This window comes from Myodes glareolus, chromosome 17 (genome assembly GCF_982192425.1).
Source record: "Myodes glareolus chromosome 17, mMyoGla1.1, whole genome shotgun sequence".
NCBI classification, from domain to species: domain Eukaryota; kingdom Metazoa; phylum Chordata; class Mammalia; order Rodentia; family Cricetidae; genus Myodes; species Myodes glareolus.
Window position 1 is genome coordinate 13,878,087 of NC_142042.1, and position 15,298 is coordinate 13,893,384.

A 15,298-nucleotide genomic window follows, 5' to 3' on the forward strand; every position below is an offset into this window, starting at 1 on the left:
TCCATCTTCAATACCTCTATTCTTCGGTCTGTGGTGGCAACTTCTCTGTCCACAACCGGCTTAATCTCCCTCTTGTTCTAAAATAGCAATAACCACTAAGGATCAGGGGCACATTCACCACGACCTGGACTGCCAACTCACAGGCCCTCGCAGGCTGCAGATGATCAAAAGCACGGTGCCCTCTGCCAGGATTTTTTATATTATTTTGATGGGCCAAGTCATACAAGCTTGTATTCATTGTCTTACTGACTTTAAAAAGGCTTCTTTTAGATGTTACAGATTGTTTGCAATTACAAGCTATTATGTTCCAAAGAGTACAGTCATTTTGTATTTTGGCTTAAAAAGGAGCTTATATGAAAAGTAGGAACGCATTGAGAAACAAAAGGATAAACCACAGTAATTTCAAATTCAAACATTTTTGAAAGTTTTTATTTATATTTTGGTCATATAAGTGAACATTCTTAAATGGAACTCTTTTGTAAGAATATTTAAAAACATAAAAATTTGCCAATTATCAGATCTACACAAATCCTTAACAAAGGTTTTCTGTGTAATCCTCATTAATGCAAACCTTTATAAGTATTACATTCTTACTGTAGATCTTCAATCTGTTCCACAACAATTAGGCTAAAAAAATTTTATAGGGCACAAACACTTCTACTAAAAGGAAAGCCGGGAAGTACAAAAGATCCGAGTGTTCTGCGGAGCAGCCGTGTTGCTGAGGCTCAGTACATCTTATGTGTTTTTGGAGTTTTGTCAGCCACCTTCAGAAGAGACAGCAGAGGAGGCATCTCCTTTATTAACTTCCTTATTTAAGATTCTGTTGTTTATAAAACTGGACCAATTAGTACAAGCTCGTATTTGCATAATTAACCAGAAGCCTCTTACAAAGCATTTCATTAGTGATATCAACTAATGCAGAAGAATAGACATTTCTAAGAAAGGGTTTTGTTAAGCTTGCCAGCTGCTTACATATCATTGGGCTGTGTTGCTACTTCAACTTCTAATTAGAAGATTAATGGCATACATAAAAAGAGTGATCAATGTAAGCATGCAAAACTAAATTATTTTCTAGGTGCTGTGATAGTTCATTTGATGAGTAAGAAAAGAACAACCAAGCAAGGTTTATACGCGTTCCAGCTTCTCGCTGAGAAACTCTTCCACACTGTCCGTGTTCCACTTGAGGATGCTTAGCTCTTCAGCAATGTTCCCGTTGTCGTCCAAAAGCTTTAGGACAGGGTCTGAACCGCGAACGTACTACAAAGACCAGAGACAGCATTATTTTCTACTTAGAAGGAGGCTTTTTGCTCTCAACCAAGATCAAAATGGCTGAATTAACTGTGCTAATAATTTTAACAGCTTTTACATGATATATCACAACCAACAGGTAGTCAGCAGACTTGAATGTGATTTCAAAATTGCAAGAATTAAGAAAACTATATGTTACTTCCAAACACAAAAGTATCTGTTCGTATAGAGATAATTTAAGTGGAACTTTAAGGCCTCTTATTGAATGTGGCAAGCACTTATTACAGACATGGCTCTTTCTAATCTAGTGAACTTAACACTTAATGGTAGTGACAGACAAAGCAGAACAACCCATGACAATAAATTGAACACATTTGTTAAGATCAAATCTGTTTCCAAATTATGTAAAATAACAACTGGAAACGTAGCAGCAATAAGTAAGGTAGCTCCTTCCAGCACTATGCGTCTGTTTGATAAGTAAGGTCACTCCTTCTGGCCACTATGAGTCTGTTTCTAAAGATTTATTTATTTTTGCGTGGTGTATATGCAATATCTTCAGAGGCCAGAAGAGGACACTGAATCCCCTGGACCTGGGAGCTACAGATGGGTGTGAGAGGCCATGCAGGTGTTCTGACCCTGGGTCCTGTGTGAGAGCAAAGTGTTCTTAACTGTCAGCTCCTCTCTAGGGCCTAGATGCTCCACTTTGTAAAGGTTTACTCTAGCCATGGAGGTAAGCTCTGATACCATCTTTTTATTTTTGTGGCACTAGATCCTTGCTCACGCTAAGCATTAAGTTATTCCCAATCACTAGTGGGTGGGTGTTTTAACTAAAGAGTGAATACTGACAACACTGAGAACAATACCTAAACATTTCTGATTAGGCTACTACATATACTATTTCTAAGATTTTAAATATTTATTTCAAGTTACTCTTTGTCCAAAAAACCCAAGTAAGTTATACATACTATAACTCAGTTATGAAATTTCTCAACAAAATTATTAGCAACTCAAACCAATAAGGTGTGAGAGGAGGTAGGAGCTGGACACAGCATGTGCAAGGCTGGTATAACGTCTGAGAAATTAATGCACTACTTTACTACTGACTGCTAAGACAAGAAACACCACAGCAACAGATACATACAAAGTATTTGACCAAAAGAAACCAAAACACCAAAGCCACCCATCCAAACCCCCAAAACAAATGGCAGATATATTAAGCATAAAATGGCTTCAGCACAGTCACCAGTCATGGCTTCTGAGGCCAGCGACGAGCGCTGACTGCTGGTGCGGGCACAGCGGGCTCAGTCACCCGGGGACACAGCCACACAATCTTAACTACAGTGAAGGCAAACCGTGTCCTGGGGCTCAGGCTCATAGTCACTGTAAAGCAAGCTTACATGAAATATGAAAACGCACCATGAAACGGCTTTTTAAAGAAGAACAAAAAGGTGTTTCCAATCTCAGACAGTGAACCACAGCAGCCAACCCAGGGTGTTGCAGGGAGAAACTCAGGGTGAGAGAGCAGGGTCAAACACTATTGAAACATTTGACTCAGCTTTTTAGGCAAATTACAAACTAGATTTTAAAAATGTCTATTATGTTCAAAGATCGTACAATGGCCGCTTACCTTGATCTGTAGACCTCTGAACAGTTTGGGCTTATCACTTCTGACAAAAGCTTAAAAGAAAAAAAAAAAGATTCAAATGGGCCATGTCTAAATCCAAACTAGCTATGAAGATTAATTCAATATTAAACACGTCCTAGGTGAAAACTAAGGGAATTTAAATGGATGATGACTAAACATAGGACATCCCTATCTAAACATTTAAGACAGAGTTTCAGATTCGTTGCACCCCAGACTCCAACAGTAGTTGTGTGGGCTTGAGAGAATGATAGCACAGCTCAGCTGTGACCAGCTGGGGCAGTTCAAAAGAAACACAAGAGCAAGAGCAATCAGTTTCCCTGTACGGGACCCCATCCTAGAAGAGTTAAGTTGGATCAGAAATACCTGTGAGAGTCTTCATGTGACGAAATTACAAAGAGAAGCAAGGGGTGTTGGTAGTGGTGGGGGTATGCACACTTGAGGGATATGCTTGTGTGGATTATTCAATGGAAAACTATCAAATATTTGAAAAATACAGGGACCTATATCACCATATACTACAGATGGAGTAAGAATTAAAATTTGCAAAGATATTCATTGAATATTTACTATGTTCCAGGCGGCAAACGCAAAGGTACATGAAATATTACATAATCCCCACCCTTACTAAATTTACACTAAACAAGTAATCCCCCTGAACTGTGATTAGGTAGCTAAAAGAGGGGCTTGCAACATGATCACAGTTAAAATACCAAGAACTTAATGAATATAAAATATAAAACTCTTCTCTTATGCACGGTCCTAAAGGAAATGTTTACATAAAAATAGGAATGCCAGGACAACAGAACACTGCCATTAACAAAATTCAAGAGTAAAAATGAAAACAAGAATAAAAACTGTAAATTAACATATAAAAGAGATCTTACAAAAAACCCCCCAAAACATCGCAAATAGATTGAAAATAAAAATGAGATGCAGCCAATAAGCACTGCATCTTAAACTACATGATTGGTTAGTCCTACATGCATGCCTGCCAAACACCACCCAACACACTTCCAGCTCTTCCAGCCACCTTTTCAACCATGCTAGAAACCGCTATGGGAAAAAGACTATTTAAAATCTTTCCTATACACCAAGAAGAGCTGTCAGCCCATTTAATAATGTCCATTCATTCAAATGCCTTTCTAATGGGTGGGACGGAGTGAACAGGCTTCGAAGGAATGACATGATGAATCACTAATGATCAATCCCAGTAGGGTTTCTTTTCTGCTAAACATAGATCCAGAAGCACAACTCTGAAAGAGGCAAGTATTGTGACAGGCAAGTCATGCCTCCAGGCAATAAACAGAGCTTTTAACATTTTTGAGAATTTATATATATATATTGTATTGCACGGACTATACAACAGCACAGGTTCTTTAATGCCATGAAGGCCATGGCTTTCTTAGACCTCCAAGAAATAAAGATTAAGGTACTTGCCCAAACGCTGTCACAGTAACAATAGATAACGAGAGCTCTGAGTTAGAGGAAGATGTCACTATGTTGGAGTGACAAAGATATGAATAACAAAAATGAAAGAACTGAAAATTAAAAAAAATCACCTGAAGATAAAACAGTGCCGTTTCCTTAACATAATTTAAGACCTCCAAGAGGACTTCTTCCTGTTCTCACGTTAAATAATTTATTACTAAATCCGACATTTTCTAGCAGACAAAACAGTTCCACATGTTTTGATGGAGAACGTAAACTGAAAAAGTACATTAAAATGCATGCGCAGAGGGCTGGGGGCATTGCTCAGTAACAGAACGCTGCCACAGCAGGTGGAAGGTCCTAGACTTAAAGCAGACAGGAGAAAAAAAAGATGCTAAAAAAGGCAACAAAATAGTTTGATCCACCAGTCAGGAACAAAAGGACAGTTTTTCAAGTTCATGGTTAGAGTCTCTCTTTAGTTCTTCAACCAGTAATGTACTTACTCCATCAATATAAATACAGCACTTCATCAGGAGCGAGGGAGGGAAGTCTCAGGATGTTTTAGAAGTTCACAAGATCCTGACAGGGAGTTTTTATAAATGGTTGTCACTTGAATCTGTAATATTGTTATGTGTTGTATGCTCAGGTTTAATTACTGTACCTTACAGTCACAGTTTGTGCTAGAGTTGTTAAATAAGCAAATGAAGGTGAAGCCCATGAAAATGGTGGGACAGGGGCTGGTGAGATGGCTCAGTGGTTAAGAGCACTGACCACTCCTCCAGAGGACCCGAGTTCAATTCCCAGCACCCACATGGCAGCTCACATCTGTCTGTAAATCCAGTTCAAGAGAATCTGACATCATTATACCAATGTGCATGAAATAAAGTTAAATAAAGTTTAAAAAAAATGGTGGGACAACAGCACCCTTTCAAGATAATCTTTTCTTGGGGGTGGGGGTGGGGTGGAGGTAAGGGGAGGTGGGGAGAGAGAAGTGAGAAGGGGAGGATGGGGAGAGGGGTAAGGGGAGGTGGGGAGAGAGAAGTGAGAAGGGAAGGATGGGGAGAGCTTGGGGGAATGGGACGGTTGGGATGGAGAAAGAGTGGATATGGGAGCAGGGAAGTATAGATCTTAATTAAGAGAGCCATTTTAGGGTTGGTAAGAGACTGGACTCTAGAGGGGTTCCCAGGTGTTGAAGGAGATGTCCCCAGCTTGTTCCCTGAGCAGCTGAGGAGAGGGAGCCTGAACTGGCCTTGTCCTATAGCCACACTGATGAATATCTTGCATATCACCATGGAACCCTCATCTGGCGATGAATGGAGATATTCAGAGACCCACATTGGAACACTGGACTGAGCTCCCAAGGTCCTTATGAGGAGCAGAAGGAGAGAGAACATGAGCAAGGAAGTCAGGACCTCGAGGGGTTCATCCACCCACTGCGACGGTGGGGCTAATCTAATGGGAACTCACCAAGACCAGCTAGACTGGGACTGATGGAGCATGTGATCAAACCAGATTCTCTGAACGTGGCTGACAAGGAGGGCTGACTGAGAAGCCAAGGACAATGGCACTGGGTTTTGATTCTACTGCATGTACTGGCTTTGTGAGAACCTAGTCTGTTTGGATGCTCACCTTCCTAGACCTGAATGGAGGGGGGAGGACCTTAGACTTCCTACAGGGCAGGGAACCCTGACTGCTCTTTGGACTGGAGAGGGAGGGGGAGGAAGAGTGGGGAAAGGGGGAAGGAATGGGAGGAGGAGAGGTGAAAATTTTTAATAATCATAATAAATAAAAATTAAAAAAAGATGATCTTTTCTATTTTTTTACTCTGAAAGAAGACAGCTAGATACTTTTAAAATATAAGGGAAATAGTGGGTGCCACCATTTCCTACCTGGGATTAGTGAGCTCAGTTTGTACTTTAAAGCAGTTTAATAATAAAATTTCCAAAGTGATGAAAAGTAACTGAGAAACTCTACAGGAATTGAAATATGGGGTGTGCACAACTGTAAGCATGGTGCTGTGCAGTGGGGGAGAGCAGGTGAGGGAGGACTGAGCTAGACACAGGGTGGGGGACAACTGCAGGCACAGATTCAGGAGGCTGAAGCAGACATGGAGGACTTGAGTCTGTGCCAAAAATTAAAACAGATTGGGCACACAAAAAGACCGTAATGTATTTCAACTTCAAAAGAAAGCCTGCCGTGCTAGAACATGCTTACATAGATTACACAGGAGCCACTCACACAAGTGTGCAGTCTATTGGACTCGACCTAAAGTACCAACCAAAACCAAAATGGAGCTGCCTCAAAAAGCTTTTGTTTCATAAACCTGATTTTCTTTTTTGGTGATTTTGAGACCAGGTTTTACTATGTAGTTTTGGCTATCCTGGAACTCATTTTGTAGATCAGTCTGGCCTTGAACTCAGAGACCTACCTGGCTCTGCTTCCCAAGTGGTGGAATTCAATGTGTGCGCCACCATGCCCTGACTGCTTATGAAGTGATTTTCATGGTAAACACTCAAGGCTGAACTAGAAAACCCCCAGTGGAGGCTCCCTGGAGCTGCAAGGCTCCATCACAGCTTGACGTAAACTGCAGCACCAGACTCTGACAATTATTTTGTAACATATTTGTCACTAGAATTCCCGGTGATGACACACACAGAATGACTCTCTAAAATCTGTGGTAATTAATTCTCTTCTTGCTGGTTTATCATGCTGCATAGGTTTACTTTATCTTAATGCAATGTTGTGTAACTTCCACTAAAAGGTATACTAGGATGTGTTATTTAAAAGAATTCTATTTCTATCTGCAAAAAGAAAAGCTACCCTAAAATTTACACCTGACAAGATTATCTTTCCAAAGAATCATCTCATGCTCTCTATTTTATTTCTTTATTTACTTTTGGTTTTACAAGACAGTGTTTCACTGTAGCTTTGGAGTCTGTCCTGGAACTTGCTCTTGTAGACCAGGCTGGCCTTGAACTCAGAGATCTGCCTACCTCTGCCTCCTGAGTGCTGGGATTGAAGGCGTGCACCACTACTGCCTGGTTGATGCTCTCCATTTTAAACCTAACTGACTTTCACGCGGTGTTTGTTTATAGTAAATAACCTGGTTGGCATCATTTCTATTAAAATTCCACCTCTGGAAAAAAGAATGGAGAACTACAGAGTGTCCTTCTGAAAATCCACATTCCTGGGAATGTTTAGTGAAATTATTCTTGCAATCAATAACTTTAATGACTGCTACATACCTTGGACTTGAGGGAACCTCCCCAATTTTCATCCACAGACTTCAAGGATAGCTCCAGCATACAGCTGTAAAATGCAAACCAGAAAACGTATAAACCGAAGCAGCCTTACAGAGCTAGAGTTCAGGGAGAGAGCACTGGCCAAGCATGTGCAGACTTTGGGGTTTCGTCTCAGGCACGGCTGTACAGAAGCACCACAGCGTAAGATCTATAGAACCCCTGCCAAAAATGACAGAGCACAAAAGACCAAACTAACGATGACGGGCCCCAATAATCAATGGTTTCCGCTACCCATGCCAATTGCAATTTGAGAATAGAAATGCAAAATTCCAGAAATAAATGTTCAAATTAAGTATGTTCAGGCAACATACTAAAATATTACACTAGGGGCTAGAGAGATGGCTCAGAGGTTAAGAACATTGCCTGCTCTTCCAAAGGTCCTGAGTTCAATTCCCAGCAACCACATGGTGGCTCACAACCATCTGTAATGGGGTCTGGTGCCCTCTTCTGGCCTGCAGGCATACACACAGACAGAATATTGCATACATAATAAATAAATAAATATTAAAAAAATTACTCTGTCCTGTAGAGAACATGAAATTGCTTTTCTGGCGTATCCATCTACATATGCTACCATAAGTCACTTAGTAGCTGTCTAAAATACAGAGTTCCACAAACTTAAATTCAAATAATCCATGTTCAAGAAGAAGGTAATTGAGCCGGGCAGTGGTGGTGCACACCTTTAATCCCAGCACTTGGGAGGCAGAGACAGGCGAATCTCTGATTTCGAGGCCAGCCTGGTCCACAAAAACCCTGTCTGCAAAGACCAAAGAATAATGTTACTGGTAATTCAGACACGCCTCTGCATTTCTACACTAGTGAATTCCACTACACACCATGTACTGAGTGGCAGAGGAGCTTCAACTGTCCCAAGGATGAACTGAGGCAGCAAGGGGACTCACACAAATCATTTTCTCTGATGAAATCCAAGTAAAACACTTAGCAGTCGGCACTGCTTGTGCGGCTACAGAAGCTGCACATTCTCTTTGGAGTGAAAACTCACCATAAAAACTTGAATATAAATCAGTGCCGTGAATTCAGGCATGACACATCCAATGGTAAAGATCACTCTCTCTCTCTCTCTTTTTTTTTTGTAGCAGCCAAAGCCTAACTATTATTTTCTAAGATTTATTTTTTTTGTGCATAAGTGTTTTATCTAGTTTTATGTCAATTTGACATAAGCTAGATTAATTCTGGAAGAACTTTATCTAAGGAAATGTCCCCATCAGACTGTCCTGCAGGCAAATCTGTGATACAATTTCTTGAAGACTAATGTGGGAGGGCCCAGTTCACTATGGGCAGTGCTACTCTTGGCCTGGTAATTTTGGGTACTATAGGAAGGCAGGCTAAGCAAGCCACTAGAAGCAAGCCAGTAAGCAGCAGTATGGTCTCTGCATCAGTTCCTGTTTGCACGTTCCTGCCCTAACTTTCTTCAGTGATGAGCTGTGGTATGAAGTCTAAGCAAAATAAATCCTTTGCTACACAAGTTGCTTTTGGTTGTGGTGTCCTAACACAATAAGAGAAACTCTAATAAGACAGCTGGCATGGATGTATATATACCATGTATGTGCCTGGTATTCTCAGAGGTCAGAAGAGGGCATCAGATTCCTAGGACTGAAGGTATAGATGGTCATGAGCCATCATGTAGATGCTGGGAATTGAACCTGGAGCCTCTGCAAGAGCATAAGTGCTTGTAAGCACTGAGCATCTCTCCAGCATCCACATGACTATTCTTCTCATAGGCAAGGCCCTAAAAGAAGGGCAGCAAAGTTAAGGAGATAATACATTCATTTTATTTCTTCTTAGTCTGTAGATTTATTTTTTGATGGCCATCTAAGAATCAAACGTGGATTTTACTTTTAAGGTTCTAAACCAGTATTTTTTTAATTTTTAAAAAAGAAATAAATCATGTACATCAACGTTTACTTAAAATATTTCATAAAATACAGAAAAGTAAAAAGTAGAAATATGATAATCACCTGTGTTTGAGACAACAAAAGATAATTTTTGTGATTCTGGTCCATATTAAGGGTTCTTGCGGGGATTGGAGGTGGCTCAGTGATTAAGAGCAGTGCCTGCTCTTCCAGAGGTCCTGAGTTCAATTCCCAGCACGTACACTGTGGCTCACAACCATCTATAATAGGCTACCCTTTTCTGGCATGCAGATATATATGCAGAACACTCACACAAACCTCCCCCCCCCCACCACTCTAAGCACTTAGTATTTTTCCAGTTACAATAACTATGGCAATAAACACAACAGTAACAAACCTTGAAATAAACTAATTATTTAAGCAATGCTAAACTAAGTTCTAAATTTTCATACCACAAAAGAGTTGACGTTATAAAATCAAACAGGGATGAGAAATCTGCCTTGTGTGATCCTCTACTAACAGGACAAAAACTCAGAATGTTGAGAAGAGGCTTGAGACGACAAGGGAACTACATCCCCTACGATATTAAATCACGGGAGCACAGGCACAGGCTGCTGCACCTCCTTTGTTGTTTGCTTTCTTTTTCCAGACGGTTCTTACTAATGAATTGAGCATTACATTTTCAAATCTTTGCAATGGCCCCAGACCACAGAAGACATTCTTTAGGCTTCAGCTCGAAACCAACATTTAGCACTGTTGGCCATGATTCAGGGCCAGAATTGGCTTTTTGAATATGTCTACTGACTTTGGAAAATTTACCCTCCCCCAATTTATTAACTAATTGATTTTCTAAATCGACATTCATATTTCTGGGGAGTCTTGTGATGTACACACACACACACACACACACACACACACACACACACACTCTCTCTCTCTCTCTCTCTCTCTCTCTCTCTCTCTCTCTCTCTCACTCTATGGTGCTCAGCTCAGGGCAGTTGTCTCTACCTCCTCAGATATTCATCATTTTCTATGGCGAAAAAAAAAACCCCTTCTATTTTGTCAAAAGGTAAAATGTCAGCTGTAAAGTTTAATTTTTTAAAGTTAAAAAAAACACAACAGTACCACTGTATCCCCTCTATATTAAGTAATTAAGCTCTGATTTTTGTTCTCCTAAAGTACAAATTTTACTCCTATAAAAATCTTTAAGTGCCAGGCGGTGGTGGCGCATGTCTTTAATCCCAGCACTTGGGAGGCAGAGGCAGGCGGATCTCTTTGAGTTCTAGGCCAGCCTGGTCTACAAGAGCTAGTTCCAGGACAGGCACCAAAGCTACAGAGAAACTCTGTCTCGAAGAAACAAAACAAAACAAAAATCTTTAAAACATCAATTTAATGAGTATGACCATAACCATGATGCATTAGTAATAATGAATAAAATACTGCTAGGGGAACAAAAGACCCCTTACAAACAATCTCCCCTTGTGTCCTCCATTCCTCCTCCTCTTTCTTCTGCACATGATGCACTAAGTCCACACTGCCGAGACCACCATTCCCAACGCAAGGATAACTTTTTATAACCTTTCACATGATGGAAACAGATATCTTGCAAAACCAAAAGTTAGCAAAACACAGACAACTAAGACCCAGGGAAAATATTTTCCCTAAACCATGTTTACTCATGGACTGTTTTAAATTTACTGCACTGTTCAGTCCAAGATTTTCCGATTTTTTTTAGTACGCTGGAAAGAAGTTCATCATATGTGGACGAATAATGAAGGCACTATTCTGAAATGTAAGAGAAACTCTTTATCAAGACTGTATACTTATGACACACTAAACACACTAAAAACTACATCTGTTGACACAGATCAAGGGAGAGAACCTGGGCTGTCTGTCACCTTAGTAAACTAAGTTGGTAAACAGACTTCCATACCTTTAGATTAACTATGTGCATTTTTATTATCTGCTGGTCCTTTCTGTTTAAGAACACTGTGGTATTTAAAGCACTCTACACCAAACAGACTTGTCTTTCTGTGTCTTCAGCCCTGAAAGGAGAGTGAGAAGCTAACATTTACCTCAAGATAGCTCCAAAGGAGGGATCGTTCTAAACAAGAAAATCAATACTCCACTAAAAAGCTCAATAAAAATAACATAAAATGTTTCCTCACCATTACATTTTAGCCAGGAAAGCTATGGAGGAAGGGACTAGGTTCCCTTCCTACTGTGATGAGTAGGATCTGTGGAAACAATGGACAGAATTTGCCTGTAAATGCCAGGAGTGTCATTCTAACTCACTGCCCCAGCCTGAGGGTAATGTAGACTTGGCTAAGGAGGTGAGAAAAGACAACCTACAGTGCGGGTGTGGGACTGCAAGAAAAGGAGACCAGGTGAGCGCCAGCACCATTCCATCAGCTTGCTGACTTCTCAGCTCTGTGGGCATGACTTCACCACGACAGACCATAGACTACATTCAAACTGGGATCTAAACAAGCCCTTCTTCCCAGAATGCCCTTGTCAGGGAAGATCACTGTCACAGCAGGGCTTTTAGGTAGAGCTCACATTTACAGTCACGCCTCCTATAAAAACTCCAGCTTAGCACGTCTAAGTGCTCTAAGGTTTCATCCACATCAGTGTGTTCAATCCTCCTCACGTTCCCCAGGACAAAAAGTAACTTGAGAGAAGGGGAATATGGTCACTCTACTTGCCTGAGCTCAAAACTACAGAAGCATCAGCACATGTGGTCTGGAGCTTGGACATCTAAGCAGTTTTTCAGCGACACTAGCTAGCTTGGCAATAGGCTAAACTATTTTAGAGAATGGTAAATCATTCTCCACATCACATGCAATAAGAAAAAGAAATGACTCTTGGCTCCTAACATTTGAAAAATACAACCTATTTCCCATTAACTTGAAGAATTGAAAATCAGTTGAGATGATTCAAAATTCAAATATTCAGTTGCCTTGAAAAGCGAACCTGAAGCTATAGTCTACAGCAGCAAAAGCTGTGTGAAGAAAAACCCCACTTCTGTGTGCTGTCACCTTCCCCAGAGTAAACCCCGTTCCCATCTAAAGAGACAGCCTATCAGGAAGGGCACCTGTACCTGAAACAAAGCAACACCCAGCAGGTGTGCTGCGTTCACAGCTTCCCTCACACTAAAAACCATTTTTTAAAAAAAGAAACCAATGCATCTGACATCATATTAAAAACAAACAAACAAACAAACAACACAGTATAAAAAGAAGATAAGAAATCAAAAGCCAACAGTATCTCATCCTCCACAAGACACATTTAAACAGTCTGCTGTTGGTTCCCCACTGGCTAATTCCACATGGCTGTATCCACAGAAGAACTATGTTACCAACCACCGGGTTGAGGCTCTTCAGTAGCTGGGATCCCTTGGCATGTGAGAGACCTACCAACTTCCTTCTTCTTTTAGTATTTATTTTTAGTAATATTTTATTTCTGTTTTCTTTTTAGTGGTTATCACCTTAAATTCAGATACTATGTTTCAGCCCAGTTACACAAGTCCAATATCTTCTATTCCTTACTGTTCTAGGAGTTTATTTTGGCACCCACAGAGCCCACTTCAAGGAGAAACACTTAGCATGTAAATGCAAAGGTAATTAGGAGCCTAAGAGTCTATGTAGTTGTGCTTGGGAAAGGCAGATTTAATTACTTCAAAGCAGCAGTTCTCAATCTGTGGGTAGTACGACCCTTTTAGGGGTTGACTGACCCTTTTACAGAGGTCGCATATCACAGCGCCTACGTATCAGATATTTACGTTATGATTCATAACAGTAAAATTACAGTTATGAAGTAGCAATAAAAATACTTGTATGGTTGGGGTCAGCACTCCAGAGGAGCTGTATTAAAGGTTCGCAGCATTAGGAAGGGTGAGAGCACTGTTGTAAGGGTTTACTCTTCTTAGATAGCATAAGCTACAGCTATGACAGAATGTTTCAATGGTTTGCTGAGAGAGCTGATGCTAATTTATGAAGCTCTTAAAGGCCGCATCAACTTTCCATATTAAAGGCAAGTGTAAAAACACGTATTTTCAGTTCAAATAAATAGCTATAAAATAAACTTCAAAAGCTTGATGAACACACACACACGAACATTAGAGCTCTAATTAGCTCTGTGATCTTAGACAGGATGTTACTACCTAGGTGTCAACTATGAAGTAAAAAACTACTAGTGTGATAGTGATTATGAAGACATTATAGAAATCACTTTGCTTCAAGTATTTTGAGATGGGGTCTCAGTACAGAGACCTGATTGGCTTAGAACTTGCTATGTAGATTAGACTGGGTTTGAACTCAAATTCCCTGCCTCTGTGCCTCCACTGCCTACAACTTAAAATTCTTGGAAGAGTGCTTTCATAGACTAACAAGTTAGCAGATACAGTGGTCATTATTACAAGTTCTTATAATCTACTTGTACCACTAGTTAGTACTGTTACACAAGAGGTGGTTTTAGTAATGGTCACACCGGATCTGCACTGTTGCCAAGCATTACTTATATGTAAAACCCCTTTGAGAAGAACGCTTTTATGTCACACTAAGAATCATGTTCTGATTTTGTTTCCTTTGAAGAAATCAGTTTCTGTAGAGACTCTGGATGCTAGAAAAGCAACGCTATTTTAAGCAGCATGAAATTTCTTTAGTGACTACAATGTCATGCACAGTTAGCACAGCTTCCTCTCCAGCCTTCTGTGTTTTACACAGTAGCAACACTGTGTCTCTGGCAGGTTAGTGTTTAAGCTTGATACCTAGACAATGCTGCTCAAGTGGACTTCTGAATCATGCTGAAATTGGCTACAGCTTATATTTCTTTAAAATTTAAAATAATTATGGGGGAAGGGAGAGAGGAATCTGTGGTTGGGATATATATATATATATATGAATAAAAAATTATTTTAATGCCCCATTTTTTCAAGTTAATAAAAATTAACTTGATTTTTATTTATTATTAAAATAAATTTATTTTATTTATTATAAAATTTATTTTTATAATATTTAAAATTATAATTATTTAAATTTAAATAAAATTTATTTTATTTTATTATTAAAAAATAATAAAAATTATGTCACTTATTTTTTTCAAAATCACCAAATTAACAGGAGTTATAGTCTGTGGGTAAACAGAAAGATAAAGATTTGATAATTTTAAATAAATAGTAGTAAAGGAATTCTATTAGTTGTTCTTGCATACTGAACTGAAGGTCCAACAGATAGAGACCTTAAGCAGGCCATTCAGACCTTTCATGTTTAAGTCATTCGATTTTTACATAAACTTTGTATAGAAGGAATTACTGTCAACATTTTCAAGATGATATCGAACAGTATTGTGGTTTAGAACTTTGGGCTCAGCGGTCCAGCTGACACCTAAATAAACACCCCACTTTGGGCAGGCCGCGCTCCAATGTTTGTTTTGTTAAAGACTGACTTCCACAGCAATGGTGTGAAGACAGTATTCTAGCAGTACCACCCCAAACCTTCATATCTTTCTTGCAAGGTCTTAGGTGATAAAATGATTAAAAGGTCAAATTATACTATATTCTTCACTAAAATCAATCACTGGCAGGACTGAAAGCACTGAACTCTAGGATGTGGTTTGATATCATTTACACACATTCTGTTCCACATGGCAGGAGGTACCGAGCTCTTTGTGCTCAGATAAGAACTAAGGGAACCCGAACAGTCAACTACACAAGGTTGTTGCCTCAAAGGAATAACCTGCTATCTACCCAGAAGGTGGACACAGTTAACAGCCTTGTGATCCTGTTGTGCTGTGTGGTGGAG

At 39.8% G+C, this 15,298-nt stretch overlaps 1 protein-coding gene and 1 non-coding gene across 2 annotated transcripts in view; both read right to left on the minus strand.

Annotated features, from left to right (window-relative positions):
* Positions 1-411: 411 nt before the first annotated feature.
* Selenof (selenoprotein F) overlaps positions 412-15,298 on the minus strand; it is a 31,221-nt gene continuing 16,334 nt past the window's right edge. Inside the window, exons 3-5 of the mRNA XM_087897482.1 lie at positions 7,567-7,630; positions 2,876-2,925; positions 412-1,257 (exon numbers count right to left, since the gene is read on the minus strand). Coding sequence (XP_087753608.1) covers positions 1,126-1,257; positions 2,876-2,925; positions 7,567-7,630 — 246 coding nt within the window. The 3' untranslated portion in view covers positions 412-1,125. The remainder of the gene's footprint in view (positions 1,258-2,875; positions 2,926-7,566; positions 7,631-15,298) is intronic.
* On the minus strand, positions 10,145-10,274 carry LOC125412878 (small nucleolar RNA SNORA2/SNORA34 family). The gene has a single exon (XR_007235734.3). It is a non-coding gene; the product is annotated as a small nucleolar RNA SNORA2/SNORA34 family (small nucleolar RNA).